Source organism: Vulpes vulpes, chromosome 2 (assembly GCF_048418805.1).
Source record: "Vulpes vulpes isolate BD-2025 chromosome 2, VulVul3, whole genome shotgun sequence".
NCBI classification, from domain to species: Eukaryota; Metazoa; Chordata; class Mammalia; order Carnivora; family Canidae; genus Vulpes; species Vulpes vulpes.
Window position 1 is genome coordinate 51,330,234 of NC_132781.1, and position 19,849 is coordinate 51,350,082.

Sequence of the window (19,849 nt, forward strand, 5' to 3'; positions counted from 1 at the left end):
GCCGCTTATTTTGAAGCTGCCTGCTCCGCTGAAGGTGGCCTCCCACGGCTGCCGTGGCCGCGTCCGAAGCGTCAGCGAGGTGGGCTTTTGCAAACGGTCCGCAAAGGCAAGAAGGCTGCCCCGGCGCAGCCTTTCCCTCCTGGCCGGGCTGAGCTGAGCTGCCGCTCCGAGGTTCCAGGGCGGACCCTTCGCCCGCGCGGGCCCCGGCGGCGCTGCGGGAAAGACGCGCGCGGCTCCGCGGCGGGGCCGAGCCCCTGGGTCGGGGCACCCCGGGTCCGGAGGGGCGGGGGCGGCCCGAGGGAAGGGGCGGGGGCGGCCCGAGGGAAGGCCCGAGGCCCCGCAACCACACCCAGCCGCGCCGCCTTGTTTACGCCTCCGGCTCGGCCCCTCCCGCCCGGCCGGGCACGTGACCTCCGCCCCGCCCCTCGCCCCCTCGCGTGGCTCCTCCCGCCGCGCCGGCCCTTCTTTTCGCCTCCTTCGGAGTCACAAGATCTCTCAGCGACCTCCTTTCGGGATCCTTCCGCCAGTCCCCGCCCCCTTCCCTTCCAAAGTCTCCCGGGCCCCTTGTCGACCGGCTCGCATCCTCGGTAATGAACGGGGCGGCCTCTGGCGCCCGGCGGGGCTGCCGGCCGCGGTCGTCCGTCGCCGGGGTCGCGGGGGCGGCGAGGCCCGGCCGGGCACTCTTTTTCGCGGCGGAGGCCGCAGCGGCCGTGGCCTCTTCACGACGGGGGGAGGTGCTGTACGTCCAAGATGGCGGCGCCCTGTAGGCTGGAGGAGCTGTGAGGTAAACAGCCGAGGGGGAGGAGACGGTGGGTGAGTATGGGGGTGTCGCCCCCTCCTTTCCCTGGGGGCTTCTCGGGGCAGCCCTGGCGCCATGACCCCGGCCCGGGAGGCCCCGAGGGGCTGGGGCGAGGGGCTCGCTGGCCGGAGAGGGAGCCCCGGGAAGGGGTGTTGGGAGAGCTCTCCCCTCCCTGTGGCGGGGCCCCGCGGAGCCGGCGAGTCCCCGGGGAGGAGAGGCGGGCGGGACCGGCGCTTCGCCCGTCCTCGGCGGCCGAGGGGACGGCGGCGCTCCCGGCGCGGCGCCGAGGGCAGCGGAGCGGTGGGCCCCCTCGCCGGCCCCGGCCTCCCTCGGTGGGTCGGCGGGTGACAGGCTCCGGCGGGGGCGGGGGCGGGGGCGCGGGCGGGGGCGCGGGCGGGGGGCGGCGGCGGCGGCGGCGGGGCGGGGGCGGCGGGGCGCGGGCCGGGCGGCGCGCGGGAGAATGAATGGAGGCGTGCTGCGGCTCGGGGCCTCGGCGGAGCGTGCGGGCGACCGGGCCTCGGTCCCCGCGTGCCGTCCCTGGGAGTCAGCAGAGGTGACAGCTGCCTGCGGGGCCGCTCCTAGGCGCTCGTTCATTCATTGGAGGAGCCGGAGGACGAAGAGCCCGCGGTCTCAAAGACCTTCTAGAATTAAAGCTCTTTGTGTCTCCCGTTCAAGAGTCTTGCTTCCCGTGTTTTGGGTTTGGGGGGTGGGGGAGCTGGGCAGGGGGCGCGGCTCCCTGATAACCACAGCTCGGGCTTGTGCAGTAGTCACTGTGGAAGTGCTTTGCAGCCACCCTCGCCTTCAGTCCCTGTGACCAGGGCAGGAGGCGGCCGCTGTAAATACTTCCACTTCTCTGGCAAATAAACCGAGGCCCGGAGAGACTAGGGCTACTGGCCCAAGGTCACACCTCTAGGATTAGCTGAGCCAGGGCTGAACCTGGGGTCTAGGGCTATGCCGCGGGGGCTCCAAGACTGCGCCTCTGTCATTATTTAGACTTAGGTTCATCTGTTTATACTCTCCTTTACCAGTTACTGGAGCAAAGCCAGCTTGTCATTCTAATCAAGTGATTAGAATTAAGTGGCCAGAGTGTGTGCACAAGCGCCTCTTGTCTGTGTGTGTGTTTAATTTTGAAGGGGGGTTGTATAGGTGCAGAGCTCTGGGTGCGCATTCACTTTAGCCTTGTTTGGGATGGCAGCGTTGTGCTTGTAAATATGTTAGTCTAAATTAGGCTGGGAAGTATTTGGTGTTTTTATAAAACTGACGCGTTTACCGCAGAAAGAAGGCCCACTAAAAATCCTTGCTGGTTTTTTTTTTATAGAAAGCATAGAAATAGCACTTCACTTTACATAGTGAGAGCTGTAAAAGTACTAAAATAGAATAATACTCTTCTGAGATGCTTTGATTTATAATTTTGGGATCAAGTTGGAGTCATCTGAATTCAAACATTCCGGCAAAGCGGAGCTGTAAATTTCAAGAAGCATTATAAAACCGAATCTTCGGGGAGCCCTTGATTTACTGAGCAACCACCTGTGATTCTTAAGTTGAGCATTCCTGAGTAAACCTGGAATATGCAAATGTGAAAGCTGATTTAGGGTTGTGCAGGGAAATGCACCTGTAACAGTCATGCATCAGGCAAATGAGGCTCCTCAGAAACACTGAAGCATTCTTTGCTATTGCCCTGGGGAGCTGCAGAATCTTCCTCTAACCACCCGGTGTAAACCTAAAGGGTATTTATAGAAGATGTAAAATGAAAATATCCTCTTACTAAAGTTAATATCTTATCCAAAACACTCTTACATCACGTGCCTGGAAGGGTAGGTGATGTAAGCTTTCTTCACTTCATGCATTTCCTGGTGTCAGAAAGACGTGGTATGTTTTTAAATTCCTAGTCAGACAGATTCTTAGGCGACTGCTGGCCTTCTTACTTATCTTCGTTAAGTTGGAGCGTCTCAAGTCCTGTGACTCAGTTGTACTCTCCCATCGCTGGGCTAAGAGCGAAGACATCCCATACTGCTACTGTTGTGGTGTAATCTGATGCCTTTTGTGCAAGCTTGGTTTCAGTTGGGAGCTGAAACTGAACAGTGTTACTAGGACAAAACAAATATAAACCTGTCTATTTAGTATTTACAGAATAATAAGATTGCCAGGAAGAGATCTCAAGCAGTAGTGTTCGTCAGAACTCCACGCTTGGATGTCTAGCCTCATAGTAGGAGGACCTACATTTTTGGTCTTCAAGGATATCCTGGATATATATATTTTGGAAGAAGTCATAGAAGATTCTCATGTACACCAGAGGTTGAGGACCAGTGGCATCAAGTATCAATTTGGCTATTTTTCCTTTAATGTATAATTTATTGCAGAGGCATCTTCCTAAAATAGTGTCTCACCTCTGGTGTGGGTAGCAGTGAGTGAGTGGGGTGGGCTCTGAACTACAGCTGACTTGATTTTGTAGCTTTGTCTTCTTTTATCATTTGTTGGGGTACAGGGATTTTTCTTTTCTGGGTTCCAGAGCCGTAGTGAACTAAACTTAGCTTTTTCTGGAATTCATTGTATACTCTTGGATGCAGATGAGCCGAAGACAGGAACACACCATTTTAAGCTTTCCTTAAAATCAAATAGCTTTCGACTTTTAACAAGCCATTGAAGTTCTCTGAGCTTCAGTTTCTTCATCTGTGAAATAAGAGAGTTGGGTTGTGAATTAGAGTATTTCTGAGTCGAAATTTCTGGGATTTCAGGTCCTCCTGGGGCTTCAGCTAAACATTCTGACTAAATTGATTGAGTCCAAGTGTTAATGGCTTTATAATAAGTAAGGACATTGGTGACGCTTAGCCTGACCCGTTGAGTGATGACTTGTTTGTCTTTTCTTTTATATCACATGCTTTTTGAAAATGTAATTCCGTATAAGTTCATCATAAGTCTCCCTTTGAGAGGTTAGTTTTATCTTAGTTTTGTTTGCCATGTAAGTAGTTGAAATTAAGCATGAAAGCAAAATGTACTCAATAACATTTAAACCTGCAGCTTTTTGCTTTAAAAAATATGTACGTGTAATTAGCATACGTTCACACTCAAGTTTTTTTCACCTCAGTGCTTAGTATAATTTAGTTTGCATGACAATATTCTTTTTTTTTTCCATTTAAATTGGTTTGAAAGAGGTTTGCCATCAACAATTTGAGATTGTTCTTTTTCCAATTTACTTTTTAAGCCTGTAGTTATGAGAAATTAGCCATTTAATATCTGATGTCTGTGTTTTTGGGGGGAGATGAATAAATAAAAAAGAACCGTCCAAAAAGAGTGAATACCTTTTTATATATTAATAAGGTATATGATCTTAGGATCTTGCTAGTTTCTTCTTGTCCCTTGTACAGTGCTAACTTTTGTTCTGTCCAGGGAAGTAGCAAAAGGTAACAGATGAATGAATTCAGATTGTCATCTAATGAGTAAAGTGCCTCAAAAACCTTGCCGATACAAAACAAGGCCTGGTCGTTACTGGCCTACAACTCACAGGTCACTTTCTAACGTAAAGATAATGACAGTAGAGACCATGAAGCATTTGAGTAACAAGGGACAGTTTTGCCTTTCTGTTGGTGATGGAAGGCCCAGAAGGGAGGGATAAGGAAGAACAGACGTAGTGACCTTATTAACATCTGCTTGCATTGGGTAAGACCAATGCTGCTTTGAATGATTCACAGAGCACAGAAGCAAACGCGAAGTGTATCCACTTTAAATTATGGAATAGTTTTATCAATGTTTCACATGCAAGTTGTTACATGGAGAGACTGCTAAGCCTTTTTTTTTTTTTTTTTTTTTTTGAGACTGCTAAGCCTTAATGTACCCGGCAATACATTTTATTAGTAATACTGTTATAATCAAGTTTATACTTGTTGAGTACTTATGTGCCTAACATTGTGCTAAGTATTTTACATGTATGATCTCTGTGAACTCTTCCCACAGCCTTAATAGACAGGGTAGGGAGATGAGGACACAGGCCTAAGGTCACTTACTCAGCTTCTGAGCTGGGATTTGAACCCTGTTGACTGGCTTCAGAGCCCAAACATCTCCTCTTTCAGTTCGATAAATGACATGAACTGCTAATCTCATAACTAAATCATAGGTCAGTGGTTCTTAACTTTTGGGGGTCCTCAGTTCCACTCTGAAAATCTACAGGAAGCTTTAGACCAAATATCCCTTTCTGTCCCATCATTACCAAACAATTCATACAAATTCACTTCGGAACTTTATGGACTCAGCCTGCAGCTCAGCTGATTATTCTAAATAGATTATTCCTCTTAAAAATGGACTTGGGTTTTACTAAAAAAACTTTTTTTTTTTTTTTTTAAACCAGTAGGTGGGAAAGGCCCAAGACTTTTTTTTTTAAGATTTTTTTTTTTTTCATGAGAAGCACAGAAAGAGAGAGAGGGGCAGAGCCACAGGCAGAGGGAGAAGCAGGCTCCTTGCAGGGAGCCCGATGTGGGACTCAATCCTGGGTCTCCAGGATCACGCCCTGGCCCAAGGCGGCACTAAACCGCTGAGCCACCCAGGCTGCCCAAGGCCCAAGACTTCTTTTAAAGATGGACCTGTACTCTGTGTTATAAATCATCTTGTTAAACTTTTATATTGAAAGATTCTTTACACTTCCCTGGGAATTCAACCTTAAATGCCATATTAAAAAAAAAATTAGAAGTGGAGATCTCAGGTGTGTAACATGCTAAATGCTTGTCAGGCTTGGCCTTCAGTCTGTGCCGGTACCTTTAGCACCTGGCAGAAGTCCATTGGGCTTTTTCCCAAGGCTTATGCACTATGTAGTTTTTCCCGTTGAACCTCAAAATATTTTTAAAATTATATATTAAATATATGTTTTTAATGTTTCTTAGCTTCATCCTTCTCCTTCCTGGACCAGTGGTTCTCAGCCTTTAGTGGGCATCGGAATGACCCCGAAGACCCTACCCCCAGAGTTTCTGGTTCAGAGGTGTGGTGCAAGGCCCAAGAATCTGCATTTCTCATAAATCCCCAGCCGATGCTGCTGTTTGCCAGTGTGAGGACCACATCTGAGAACCACTGTCTTAGACTATTAAACCCTGGACCTTTATTCCCTAGGGCATTTCTATATTCTACGAACTTGAAACTTAAAGAAATCTTAACAGTTTACTCAGATTTCTTTTAGGAGAAGCTCTGTAGAGGGACTCTTTGAAACATACATGATATCTGCCTGACCTGTATTTTGTTGGTAAATAATTTTGTTCAGGCTAAAAGAAACGTTATTTATAGAAGACATGTATCTTACTGAAATCAAGCTCTGTCCAAGTTCTATAAGATTCACCTTTGACATAGGTTATAAGCTTCAGCAAGTTGTCCCTCAAGGTCCCTAATGGCAAGAATTCTGAATGATGAATCTGGAGCTCCCCTGCCTGTTCATGTGACCTGGAGAGGGCCTGCAGCTGTGAGACAGTGGAAGTCACCCACGACTACACATTTGGCAGATTTTGCCATCAGCTGCTTCACTCTGACACACAAAGTAATGTTTCCTACTGTCTTCTCCTTCCTTCTGTGTGTCCGTGGGAAGAGAGAATCGGAGCTAGCATCATCCTTTTTGGATGCATTTGTGCTGAAGGCAGCTTTGTTCACTTGGTAGAGTATTGCCCTAAGAAATCACCTGAGACTGTTACTGAGCCAGAGCTGAACCCAATAGTGTACTAGCATATGGTTATTATTGTTATCTTTGCTATTAACATAATGGTTCCGTTTTATCTGTAGTGTACTTCACACTGAAATTGTCTGTCTGTGCCTGAATTGTATCTGAATTGTCTTTGAGTTTTTTAGATGAAAAACCTGAGTATGGATAGCAAGTTACAGCAAAGGGCATCTGCCTGCATGTAAATACCATAGACAAGTGTGTATAAAACTGTCTCAGGCGATGTGGTTTGCAGGTTGGAAGAGTCCTAGGCTAGAAGGCCACACAGTACTGGCTTTCCAAAAGTCTGAATGATCAACTGATATTTCAGATAAAATACGTTCAACTGATACTTTCAGATAAAATATGTCCTAAAGGCATTTTCAGTGCCTGCCATGAACATTTCATAAACAGATAGCTCTTAGCCCTCCCACAGCTTGTAATGCATCTTGCTTAAGGCAGAGATGTGAAAACCTGTATGTGTCTTGCCAGTGGCAGCTATCCATGGCTGTTAAGCTGAAGTCCATGTGTAGTCCTACGTATAGAACCCATCTATCTATCTGTAAACACCTTAAGAATGAAATTAAGGTGAACTGTGAAAACAAATTGACCTGTGCTCTTTCTCTTACATCTTAAAATACTAACAAACGCAGAACCTTCTTTCTCAAACCTGCCCTTTATTTATTTATTTATTTATTTTCCAAAAAGAAAATACTTTCCAAAAAGACCAAAAAGAAAAAACTTCCAATTGCTTGTAGGGAGTGCCATCACAGTGTTGCTTTTGGGTGAAAACACAGCTTTTGCGTCAGATATGAAAGAGGAAAAATCTAGATCTGGGGGCATGTTTCTTTTATTTGGCTCTTGAAAATGAGAATGTGGATTGACCCTCTTATGCTCTGAGGTGCTTCCATCCACTCCCCTTTGGGGTACACATCTTTGAGAGGCTGGTTTTCTCCATTCCTCACTAACATCACAAGTTCATAGGTCACATCCACTGACTGACCCCAAATTCTGTTACCTAGCAGTACTCTGTAGGGCAGAATTTTTTTTTTTTTTTTAGGGCATGATTTAAATATGAATGAATAGGGCAGCCCCGGTGGCCCAGCGGTTTAGCAACACCTTCCTGGGGGTGTGATCCTGGGGACCTGGGGAGTCCCCCTTCGGGCTCCCTGCGTGGAGCCTGCTTCTCCCTCTGCCTGTGTCTCTGCCTCTCTCTCTCTCTCTGTGTCTCTCATGAATAAATAAATAAAATCTTTAAAAAGAATATGAATGAATAAGTAAGCAGTTAAACATAAATAATGGCAAGTAGCCTTTGACAAGCCAGCATTAAATTGATGACAATTTATTACCATTAGCCATTTTTTGGCCTAGCGAGAAAGAGGTTAGGAAATCTTACAGTTGAGCATTGGACAAAAAAAAACATTGTGATTTCGTATGCCAGTCCCTTGTCCAAGATGGCTGGGCAGGCTACAAGAGCTCATCTTGTTTATATACCAACTTTATCATTGCCCTGGATATTCCTTTTCAAGTAAAAGATCCAACTAGGATTAATTGTAAGAGGACATCTATATGACTCACTGGACTAACAGCTGATGTTAAGGTTCTGAATTTTAAAGGCTTCTGTGTTTTAGTTCCAGTTTTTACTTGATTGACTGAGGCCAGGCAAGTACTCCCGGTCTGAATGATTTGGCTGAATTTCTGAGAGGCCAGCCCACCTCCCAGCAGTGGGTGCACACTTGCAGTATGCCACTGAGGACAGTTGGTGTTTAAAGCCTAGAATGTGCTCCATGAGGAAATACAATTACCCCGACATCTGGGGCAAGAGATTTGAATTGTTAGAGGGTTGCTGCCTCCACGAGTTTGACTTTGAGCATCACAGTATATTGAAGGGCTCGTTTGCAAGCTTTCTCAGGCTCACTCACCAGACGTATGCAGTGCGTGAAGCTCAACTTCCATACACTACACCCCACCCTGGAGCGGGGACCAAAGAAGTTGGTGAAACATTGGCTGGCCTGCACATGATATATTTGCTTTTTGTATGCTGGATGCTGCAGTGGGCCCGAAGGGGGGAAGGGGGTACCTGGGAACCAAACAGATGTCCAAGTCCTCGTGGAGCTTACCATCTCATGACCAGACCGTACCTAAATATAGTTTGAAAGGCCCACGTTTTAAAGGGAATTTGGAATGTATTTGTATAGACTCATTTAACACGAGATCGTTCAGACAGAAAGTATGGTAAAGAGAGGAAGAAAGTAGAGAAATGATAGCTGCCCACAAATATTTTGTGCTTGTCCTGTAGAAGGATCAGATAAAGGTCGTGCTGTTTTTAAGGCAGGATTCAGCTTCATAGGTTTATTTTAGTACTATTGTAACAACTTCCATATAGTCAGCAAGTACCAGATGCCGTGGTAGCCACTAGAGTGATAGTACTGAGCTCCTGTCTCTCCCTGGATGTTGCTTCTGTTCTAATGAGGGAGATGTGTTCAGTAACTAATTACTGAATGTCACATTTTATTTAATTGGGTTGTGGTAAGTGACACAAAGAAATATAGGCTGCTAAGCAAATATAACAGGGGACCTGACCTAGTCTAGGGTACAGGAGTGGAGGGAAGGGAAGGCTTGGCTTCTCTGATGGGGCAAAAAAATTTTTTTTAAAGATTTATTTATTTGAGAGAGAGTGAGTGAGCATGCATCCCCACCTCCCCCCTGTGACAGGGGGAGAGAATCTTCAAGCAGACTCCCTGCTGAGCTTGGAACCTGATGTGGGGCTGGATCTCAGGATGCTGAGATCACGACCTGAGCTGAAACTAAGAGTCTGATGCTCAACTGACTGAGCCACCCACACGTGATGGAGTAAACATTTAAGTTGAGATCTTAGGATTGATTCTTAGCTTGGGAGTAGGCAGGCGAGAGGGGCAGGGCTGTAGAGAGGGAGGGGATACATGGGAGGGAGGACAGGGAGGTGCAGGCCCACTAAGTGCTTTGCGCCTGGTCCTGTTCTTGCTTTTGGGGTGTGCATCCCAGGGCTGTTTGAGCGATGACTGTGCCCCAGGCTGTGCCAGGGCTCAAGGATGCATCGTCCTGTGTAACCCCACACAGCCTTCTGAGGTAGAGGCTGCTATTCTTCTCACTTTCCAGATGAGGTAACAAGGTCAGATGTTAGGCACCGGAGGATAACTGCCAGAAGTGGCCCAGCTAATACGTGGCAGAGCTGGGATTGCACCTCAGAGCTGTAGGACTCGAGAGCCCATCCTGACCATTTGTTTATAGCTCCAGTAAACAGACAGCTAACAAAAGGTAGAGAATACAAGTTCAGCACAATATAAAGAGTTTTCCAGCAACCAGCTGTTCAGAAATGTAGACAGGGAGAGAGGCGCGTGCACCCACTGATTGTAAGTGTTCATTCCCGTGGAAACTAGCTGGCCACCTGTCAGGGCTGGGGCAGGAAGGAGGTCGAACCTGGTGAACCCTAAACTCCCTCTGGGTACATCTGGGATTTCACTTCATTGTAGGATTATTGTATACATTATATGTGTTTTTTCCCTTCAGTGACCATGAAAGACACCAGCTTGGCAGCACTGGAAACCGAAGTACCAATTGTCCCCAGAACAGGTAAGGTATAAATTCATTCCAGTGGTTGGGAAAGACAGAAGGGAATCATTCACCTATATGGTTGCATAGGTGTGTACTTGTTTCTTTGCATTCAGGATTTAACAGTTCTGGTTTTAGCTACTTGCTAGGACCTGGTCCTTCTGTGGCGTGAAGTAATTTGTCAAATTACCCATGATTTATTACTTATTCAGTGCCAGACACTATGTTTGGTGCTTTCTTTTTATGTGTTACTCATTTTCTTTTTCACAGGCACACTTTTGGTGGAGCCCCATTTTACAGATAAGGACTGGGGCTCTGAGATACTGTCTGAATTTCCTAAGGTTGTATAGCTGCTACTTGGGGGGCCTGCGACTTGGATCATTTCTGTCCAGCAGCAGGGTTTGGTTTTCACACTAAATGAGATTGAAGCCTTTGTGTTGGGGTGAGTCATTTGACTAGTGTGGAGGTTCTCAACCTTGGCTGTGGAAATCCACTTAGATCTATAAAAACAAACCAAATGTGTTCTCTCTGCCCCACCCTTTAATCTGTTCTGGAGTAAGGCCTGGGCTTCAGGATTTTATAAAATCTCCAGTTGATTCTAATGTACATCCTAGGCTGAGAACCCCCTAGAATGCCTAGGGAATTAGCATTTACATCTTAACGTGGCCTTATTTATTAATTGTCTTAATTAGCATTTTGGGATGAATTATATGCTGTGACAGTTTCTAGGAATTGGAGGATGCTCAAGGTCCCAGGATATATATATCCTTCATCAATACTGAGGTGTTGGCACTTTTGTGGATATGAATTTGGTCTTAGTGACATGACTTACCACTGAGCTATGATTTTGAGTTTGCTGGCAGGAATGCCCAACGCAACAGCATTGTGTGTCTGTGGGAAGGTGTGGGGAAGATAGGGAAAGTGTTTGGTTTCTCTCGATATATGTGTTTAGCTAATGGGGTTCATTTAATGGCTCACTGATTGCTAGTTACTATATTCCATCACTGTCTGCCTTACCTTACCTCATAGGAATTGTGAAATAAAGTAGGGATTTTTTTGCTGTCAAGATGATGTCTGTTCACAAACCTGATACAGACTGTAGACTGTCTAACGAGACATAAGTAGCATTCTCTCACAAATAGGCAAAGGTCTCTGAGTGTGACTTTTCATTTTCAGCATTTTCATGTGTACTCCACACTGTCCCTTCTTTAGAAATCTGCTGAATGTGAATTTGAACCCAGCATCACATGGTAATGTTCGTATCATTTACGCCCAAACTGAATAACACACATTGTAAATCTCAAACTTTATTCCACATTTTTCAGTATTCAGTATTATATGACATCTTAGTAGCTAGATTTATAAGGTTTGGAGTTTTAATATGGAAAAATCACTTTGTTAGGACTAGCAGCCAGATTGCTCCTGTGGTCACTGTTACAAGCTGAAGATGAGCTAAATAGACGCTCATCCTCGGCTGCCATAGGCACTAACCTTTATGGATAAAGTCAAATGCAATTTAGGGAAGTTTCTCGTAGATGGTTTTCTAGAAGGAAGCTGTATCTGGGATTGATAGCTTAGGCAAGCCTCACAGATCCTTTGTCTTTAGCTACTAAAAATTATTGGCAACCTATAGCTATATCTTTTTGACAAACTTTTTGTTTACATTTTTAACCTTCATAGACCCAAAACTACAAGACACCGTCTTCCCTAAAGCATTTTTTGTAAGGTCTGTTTTTAAATTTGATTAGTGACTGTAAAATATATTAGGGGGTTTCAGTTTTTCACCAACACCGTTTTCTTTATAGTCTTTATATTCTTCATCTTTGCTCGAAGATAATTTATCATAGATGTTGATTGTGATTTTGGATTTTTTTATGTCATAAAATCGAGGTGACAGATTGACGTTTTATTTTTCATTCATCCTCATGAGATGTGAAGTATTCCCAAATATGAATTTTTCTTGAAAGACTAAGACTTTAAGTTAAATGTAGTTTTAAAGGTTGTTTTGTTTGTAATGCTACAAGACAATTCTGAAATATTTAGAATTAAAATATAGTTTAATTCCTTTCTATTTAGCCATCTGTTATTAAAATTTTTATAAACGTTTGGCTTAGAGTAATTACTCTTACTTGTAGAGTTATTTATCTAATCTACCTTCTTTTAATATTCATATTAGTTAACATATTTAGCCATTTGTAAGTTCTTGATTGTTTTTGAACATAAAAGTCACATTCATTAGCTAAAGTTTTTATATTTCTAATCAGTATAAACTTGTACTTAGAAACACAAAACTTGGATGTTAGAGCTAGAGCGTTTTATTCGAAAGTGGGTATTCAGATTTTTAACAGTAATTCTAAGCACATACCTTGTCCACATTACAGATATCGTGTAGATTATTGTAATAGTAATGACATATAGTTATTGATTATACGTGCTCAGGGGTTCTGCAAATGCTGCTGAAGTAGGCATTTGACAGTTCAAGTTTTACGCTTTCTAAAGACCAAGACCAAAGCCAGATGTTGGCCAAATAGACTAAAAGCCAAACTTGGGTGACTCCTTATTTTCCATGCACGTTGAGATCATACTAAGTATTCTGTTCTGTTTGATTGAATCTGATGACCAGTTGTAAAGTTTAAACTTGGTGTATTCAAGGGTGGTGACTAACAAACAGTCCCCTATTGCTTCCATTTGAGTGGTCAGGGGAGACCTCTTTGAGATGGTGACATTTTGAACAGAGACTTCAGTGACAGTTGGCTGTGCAAAGATCTGGGAGAGAGAGGCATTCCCAAGGATAGTGGGAGCAGCAAGGGCAGAAGGCTTGAGCAGGAACCAGTTTTCCTGGCTTTTGGGAGACTGGGAGAGAGCAGAGAAACGACAAGGCAGAGTGGTATGAAAGGAAACAGACAGAGGCCAGGGGTTCACAAGTGGCTGAAGCACGTGGAGCGTTTTGGTCACTCCTGGGGTTCCACTTTTACTACCTCCATGGGAAGCCATTGCATGATTCTAAACAGGAGAGGGATGGATTCTGATTTCCCTATTTCAGAGTCTTTGTGGTGGTTTGGTGGCAATCACATCGTAGGGGAGCAGGATGGGAGGTGATGGGGCTCGGAGTGGCCCACAACAAAGGGAGTAGCAAAATTGGTGGGCTTGCTGGTAGATCAGGGGGGAGTGTGAGAGCTGTGGAGGAGTTGAGGATATCACCATGGATTCATGTTGGCTATAGACTGATGGTTGTGTGTTTTCCTGAGATCCAGGAGACTGGCAGATTGACAGGTTCTGGGGTGGGAGTAGCTGTTGAAAGTCATGTCTTCCCATGTGAACAGTGTGGTCTATAGCACTGTACTGTGGCACACGGCCACTGAAGATAATGTTCACCTAAGTGGAATGTTGCTTTGGCACGTGGGATACAGAGATGTACTAACCTAGGTATTGACTTGCGGCTTCTCCTGACTCCTGTGTTCTATACTTGGTTATTTCCAGAACGGAAGAGAGACTTTCACAGCTGTAAGTCGGTGCTGCCTGCCTATAGTGCTAATCTTCACGTGACTTTCCCCAGCCCATCTTCCCCAGGCTGGAAAGTGTGTCTGACATGTGTACCCCTCACCTGCCCCCACCACATGCATGGCCCTCTCCTCATTCTGTGCGCCCACTGGGCCCTCTGCACTTCCTTCTCTGACACCAGTTCTCCATTGCACGTGTTATAAGTCTGTCTTCCCTCTCAACACCTTGCACTTAGCCCCTTGAGAAATGTTTGAATGAGTTTTAAAAGAAGAGATAATCCAATCATGGCATTGATTCTAAAAGCTCATTATTAAACTCTTGGGAGGGCTTTTTTGTTTGTTTGTTTGTTTGTTTAAAATTTTATTTATTTATTCATGAGAGACACACAGAAAGAGAGGCAGAGACACAGGTGGAGGGAGAAGCAGGCCCATGCAAGGAGCCCAACGCAGGACTCCATCGAGTCTCCAGGATCACGCCCTGGGCTGAAGGTGGCAGTAAACCGCTGAGCCACCCAGGCTGCCTGGAGGGCTTTTTTGAATGTCAGAATACTTGAGCTTGTGAGACACTTATGAGGAACCGTATGTAAAACCCAAGATTTATATTTTTGGGGGGATTAAAAACTATGGTTGAAAGGTAGAAATTTAAAACAGAATTTTAAACCAGAAAAGCTGGGATCCCTGGGTGGCGCAGCGGTTTGGCGCCTGCCTTTGGCCCAGGGCGCGATCCTGGAGACCCGGGATCGAATCCCACATCGGGCTCCCGGTGCATGGAGCCTGCTTCTCCTCTGCCTGTGTCTCTGCCTCTCTCTCTCTCTCTCTGTGACTATCATAAATTAAAAAAAAAATAATAAAAAAAAAAAAAAACCAGAAAAGCTGGTTGCCAAAACTGTACTAATGTGTCTTATTTTCTTGTTTATTTATTTTAGAGATTTTATTTATTTATTTGAGAGAGAGAGAGAGAGAGCATGTGCCAGAGAAAGAGCACAAGCGAGGTAAGGGACAGAGGGGGAAGCAGACTCCCCACTGAGCAGGGAACCTAATGAGGCACTTGATCCTGGGGCTCTGGGATTGTGACCTGAGATAAAGGCAGACACTTAACCTAATGAGCCACCCAGATGCCCCATTAATGTGTTTTAGAATAAAACTTAATTTTTAAAATATTTATTTTGCTTTCTATAAAGGATCTGGAAGGAGCAGGCTCCAGAAACCAGACTTTGACACCTAAGATGACGTTTGTGAACTGAAAAGCAAGCAAGGTAGTCCAAGCTGGTCAGTCCTGACTGTGGCCAAGTTGCCTGGATGGACACCATCTTTGTTTGGAATTGAGCTCCTGTCATGTATTCTGGGCTGGACTTGGGGGACCAGCTCTGATATTCCTGCCTTCTGAAGACACAAAATACAAGCTCAGAGTCTCACTAGACTGAGAGTAGATGGGTAGCAATTTTATTGTAACACAACCAAACTTAGGGCAAAGTGCTTCTAAACCTGAGAATAATTTGTGATTTACCTGAAGTAGAAAGGAATGTGAAGACTAGCCAGAAAATCTGCTATTAAAAAATCATCTTGAAAGTGGTGGCCTGGGATCCCTGGGTGGCGCAGCGGTTTGGCGCCTGCCTTTGGCCCAGGGCGCGATCCTGGAGACCTGGGATCGAATCCCACGTCAGGCTCCCGGTGCATGGAGCCTGCTTCTCCCTCTGCCTGTGTCTCTGCCTCTCTCTCTCTCTCTGTGACTATCATAAATAAATAAAAAAATTAAAAAAAAAAAAAAGAAATAAAAAAAAAAAAAAAAAAGAAAGTGGTGGCCTCTGCCTGGGTCTCTGCCTCTCTGTGTGTGTTTCTCTCATGAATAAATAAATAAAATCTTTTTAAAAAAATAATAAAAGAAAAAGTGGTGGCCTCAAGATTGCTACTAGTTTTCTTTTTGATAATTAATGAGCACTGCTCAGAGAGTATTCATGCCTAGTGTATGCATACGTTCTCTCATTTAATTCTCTCCACAGACATTAAATCCTGACAGGTTGATATTTTCTTCACTTTTAAATTTAATCCAACTCACAAGGTGAAATTTGTTTCTATTTTCAGCTCTGAACTCTTAGAAGAAAATCTTATCAGTTGTAAGCCCTTTGAAATGGACTCCCTTTGTGATTTACCTAAAAGATTTATATTCATAGTTGTGAGCCAGCAACTTCCTACATCACATCACGATAAGCTATCAAAAATGCATTTAAATTTATTTATTTATTTATTTTTTGGCTTATGAACTTATGATTTACTGAGAGCCAAATCAGTGGCCACTGCCGGGTTGTAATTAAACAAGAGCATAGATGATAATAGTTAATACTCACCAGTTTCTGGGGTCCATTGATGCTTTAAATTTTGCATTCTCGCAGGAGGAGCTTAACTCTTTAGTGGACTTTTTCTGTAGCATAATGTTTCCTCCCTAGTGCTTGTTAAAATGCAGGTTCCTAAGTCCCAAAGCCAGCTGTGGAATGGGCCAGGAGATTGAGGTTCTGAGAGGCATCCTGGGTCGTCTGGGTCCATGTTGAAGCCAGAGGGCTGCTACTCCAGCCACTCAAAGCAGCACAGAGGAAGCCACATGATACAGCCATGGGCCTGGGAGTTGAGCCCTCACAGGTCTGCTTTACTGTGTGACCTTGGTTAAGTTACTTAACCTTTTTGAGTCTCCATATTCTCATTTATAAAAGAGGATATCTGCTTACCTCACAGAATTGCTGTGAAGATGGAAACCATGAGTTCGCTTGATGTCATGTTGAGGGGCTCAGGGCTTTACAGTCGAGCCAGATCTTGGTTCAAATTTTAGTTCTCTGGTTCTGCCTCTTGGTAGCTTTGCAACTCCAGGCAAATGGCTTCATTTTTGTTTCTCTCCCTGTAAAATGGGGACAGATGAACCAACCTCATGATACTGGTCTAAGGATTGTATTCACTGATGTTTGTAAAAGATGTGCAGTTCCTATCTCTTAAATGATCATTGGTTTTACTTGTTTTTGAAAATATACCTTTAGAGACCTAAGTGGAGACAAAGAAATTATTGCAAATGTGGATAGTGACACCTAGAGAATGAGCTGCTTTTCTGTATATAAAGATAAGGCAGTGGATCTACCACCAGGAGGAATGGAGTCTTTGAAGAGAGGAGATTTACCCTTGTGCCCCCACTTCATGCCTCTTGCCTGTGACCAACGGCATTTGAGTGTGACATATGTCTGTGAGGAGGCATTTGTATGAAAATTCGAGACATGGTCCCTGGTTCAAATGAGATATTAAATGTACAGCCTCATGACCTAACAAACTAGACCAGCTTTTAGGCAGGGATGGGAGTTTCATGAGGAAAATAGGATGTTTTTAGTTCTTTATCTGAAAATAGTTCATCTACTTTTTGGATCGATGATTTGAAATGTAAACATAACCTTAGCCAAAACCCAAGGCAGAGTCAGAAGTAGGATTAAAAATAAAAAACTTCGCTTGGGTCCTAGCGTAAAGTTGCTGTGATGGTTCTGACTGGTTGCAGTGTTCCCTGTCTCTCTCCAGTGGTTGTATTCCATAGACCTCCTCTTCACAAATTTGTCAAACAGAATTATTCTCACACCCTACCTTCTTTCATCAGCAGAATTCTGGACAGGCTTTTCTGCATTGAGCACATGCGCTGGTTGTCTTGCAGGTAATTTTTTTCTGGGGAAAAATGGGGCCATTTTGTCACACTATCTTCCGTTTTCTCAGTCTGGTAGTGACACCAATGAAGAGCCTGCAGAGTTGTTAGCGTGTGTCCCGGACCCGGCGCAGCACATTTGTGTAAGAGAATGGCCCAGCAAGCGAATATCGGGGAGCTCCTCTCCATGCTGGACTCCCCCGTGCTGAGTGTGCGTGACGAAGTGACAGCTGTCTTCAAAGAGAACCTCAGCTCTGGTAAGCAGGGTCGCGTCCATGCGCGTCAGAACGACTGACCTGGGAATGACCATAGTCCGCTGATACAGGTTTTCATCTTCTAAGGAGAGTCTCGAAAACCACTGAGAAAAGAGCATCTATTGCTGGGTTCATTCTCTGTGTGCTTTAAGCCTTTTTTTTTTTAATTATGGAAATATTCAAATAGACACACAAACTTATGAAGTAAGAATCACATAATGAACTCACGATCCAGCTTCAAAGTTGCTACCTTCTTGTTTCATCTCACCCCTGTTGCTCCCCCTGTCCAAGTATTTTCAAGGAGATGCTATTTGGAAATCATATATGTGATTTCTGGTATAAAATGCATGGCCTCACTTCAATCAGAGAAACATGAATTTCACAGTACCTTTCTTTGCTTACTAGGTTGACAAAAATCGAACACTGATTACAGAAATGGGTACTGTTGGCAGTAGAATGGATTAGTGTTCAGCCTTTTTGGAGTATCCACCATCCATTAAAAAGCCTGTACCATGTGTCCCACTTACAAGAGTCTGTATTTCTTTATGGTCTTGAATGAAACCTAGTGAAAAATGGGGAAACCCAAGTATCCTTCAGTAGGTGACTAGTTAAATGAATTGTGTAGAGTTGTGCAGTGGAGCAGCAGGTCAGAGATGCTGCCACAGGAGGGCATCTACAACACACTGTCGAGTGTAAGACCACACACACACACACACACACACAGAGTGCAAGTAAATGGGTGTGGGGGCCATGTGCGTGTGTGCACGTGTTTGTGGTTACCCAAGTAGAAAGAGGTTTGAAAGGACGTGTACCAAACTCGGATGCTTATCTCTGAAGAGAGGGTTGAGAGAGGCCAGTAGCGAGGAGGACTTGCACTTTATGTACTTTGACATAATCTGAGTTGTTACCAGTGGACCTGGTTACAATTTTATAATCAAAGAAAGCAATAAAAAAAGAAGGTAGCATTTCAGTGGTTCTCTGGATACTTAGGTAAATTCGAATAATATCCTGTTTTTTTTTTCTTTTCAGTTTTATACCTTTATTTGACTATCAGCGATTAGTTCTCATCCACATTAACAGTCTGTAGATTTTTTAAAGTTTTTAAACCTAAATGTATTGAAAGGTGGAAATAGAATTTTTTATGTAACCTTGGGGAGCACATAGAGATACGCTTGCTGGATTTCGTGACAGATAGCCATTTGAGGCAAATTGAGAATGTTAGAGGAAATAATGATTTTCCTTTCCTTTGTGCAGACCGTGGTCCGATGCTTGTAAACACCTTGGTGGATTATTACCTGGAAACCAATTCTCAGCCGGTATTACACATCCTGACTACCTTGCAAGAGCCTCACGACAAGGTAATTGCTGGGCTGTGTCCTCTGTTCCCTGCTGGTGCCGCTGCCTCTGTGCACACCCACTGTGCAGTCTGTCAAGACCTTGCTCCTTTGACTTCTCTGTGCCACAGATGATCTTATTCCCAGATTGCCACTGAGTAGAAAAATAATTTGTGGAATCTGTGTGTCCTGAAAAGTTTACAAAATAAAATGTATTCCAGAGGTTTTTTTTAAGCTTTTGCTATTCCAAGAAATCCTATAAATTCTGGTGTTATCGTTGTACAGTGCCAGTTTGACCTGTAAGGTGCTCATCTTTAAATCCATGCTTTGAATAGGATTTTTTTATTTTTTTAAGATATTTATTTATTTGAGAGAGAGAGAGACAGAGATAGTGACAGAGAGAGAGAACATGAACAGGGAAGGGAGGGAGAAGCAGGCTCCCTGCTGAGTAGGTAACCTGATGCCAGGCTTGATCCCAGGACCCTGGGATCATGACCTGAGTCGAAGGCTGACACTTAACTGGCTGAGGCAGCCAGGCGCCCCTGAATAGAATTTTAGACTTAATCAATGTGGAAAAATCTGTAGGTCCAGACAGCTAATGCAGCTAATGTATGAGTCCTGTTGCCCCGTAGCAGGCACTTGGAGAGCTCTTTAGTGTTTTATTTTTGTTGATGATAAAAAGCTCACAAAGCATTGTAGTTGCATACTTTGGTTAAGTGTTGATTTTCTTTTTTTTCAAAGATTTTACTTATTTATTCATGAGAGACACACAGAGAGAGGCAGAGACATAGGCAGAGGGAGAAGCAGGCTCCCTGTGGGGAGCCCGATGCAAGACTCGATCCAGGACTCGGTCGCAGGACCCCAGGATCATGACCTGAGCCAATGGCAGACGCTCAACCATTGAGCCACTGGAGTGCCCCAAGTGTTGAGCTTCTAGATGCTACTGGCTTCACTAGGAGTTAAAGACCTATGCCTTTTCCAGTATATCTTGTTTTGTTGTTTTTCTGGGCTGAATTTTAACTTTAGACTGCCCGATTTA

General features: G+C 44.4%; 1 protein-coding gene across 12 annotated transcripts in view; it reads left to right on the plus strand.

Annotated features, from left to right (window-relative positions):
• Window positions 1-520: 520 nt before the first annotated feature.
• The window catches only part of TSC1 (TSC complex subunit 1), a 49,614-nt gene continuing 30,285 nt past the window's right edge, over window positions 521-19,849 (plus strand). For 2 of the 12 annotated variants that reach the window (XM_072748268.1, XM_072748273.1), the window contains exons 1-5: window positions 521-784; window positions 10,017-10,079; window positions 13,539-13,562; window positions 17,294-17,479; window positions 18,731-18,834. In XM_072748268.1, the coding sequence (XP_072604369.1) occupies window positions 17,374-17,479; window positions 18,731-18,834 (210 nt within the window). In that variant the 5' untranslated portion in view covers window positions 521-784; window positions 10,017-10,079; window positions 13,539-13,562; window positions 17,294-17,373. Of the gene's footprint in view, window positions 814-1,066; window positions 1,132-10,016; window positions 10,080-13,538; window positions 13,563-17,293; window positions 17,480-18,730; window positions 18,835-19,849 lie in introns of those variants that run through there. The other 10 variants (XM_072748266.1, XM_072748272.1, XM_026009575.2 and 7 more) reach the window with 6 other exon arrangements.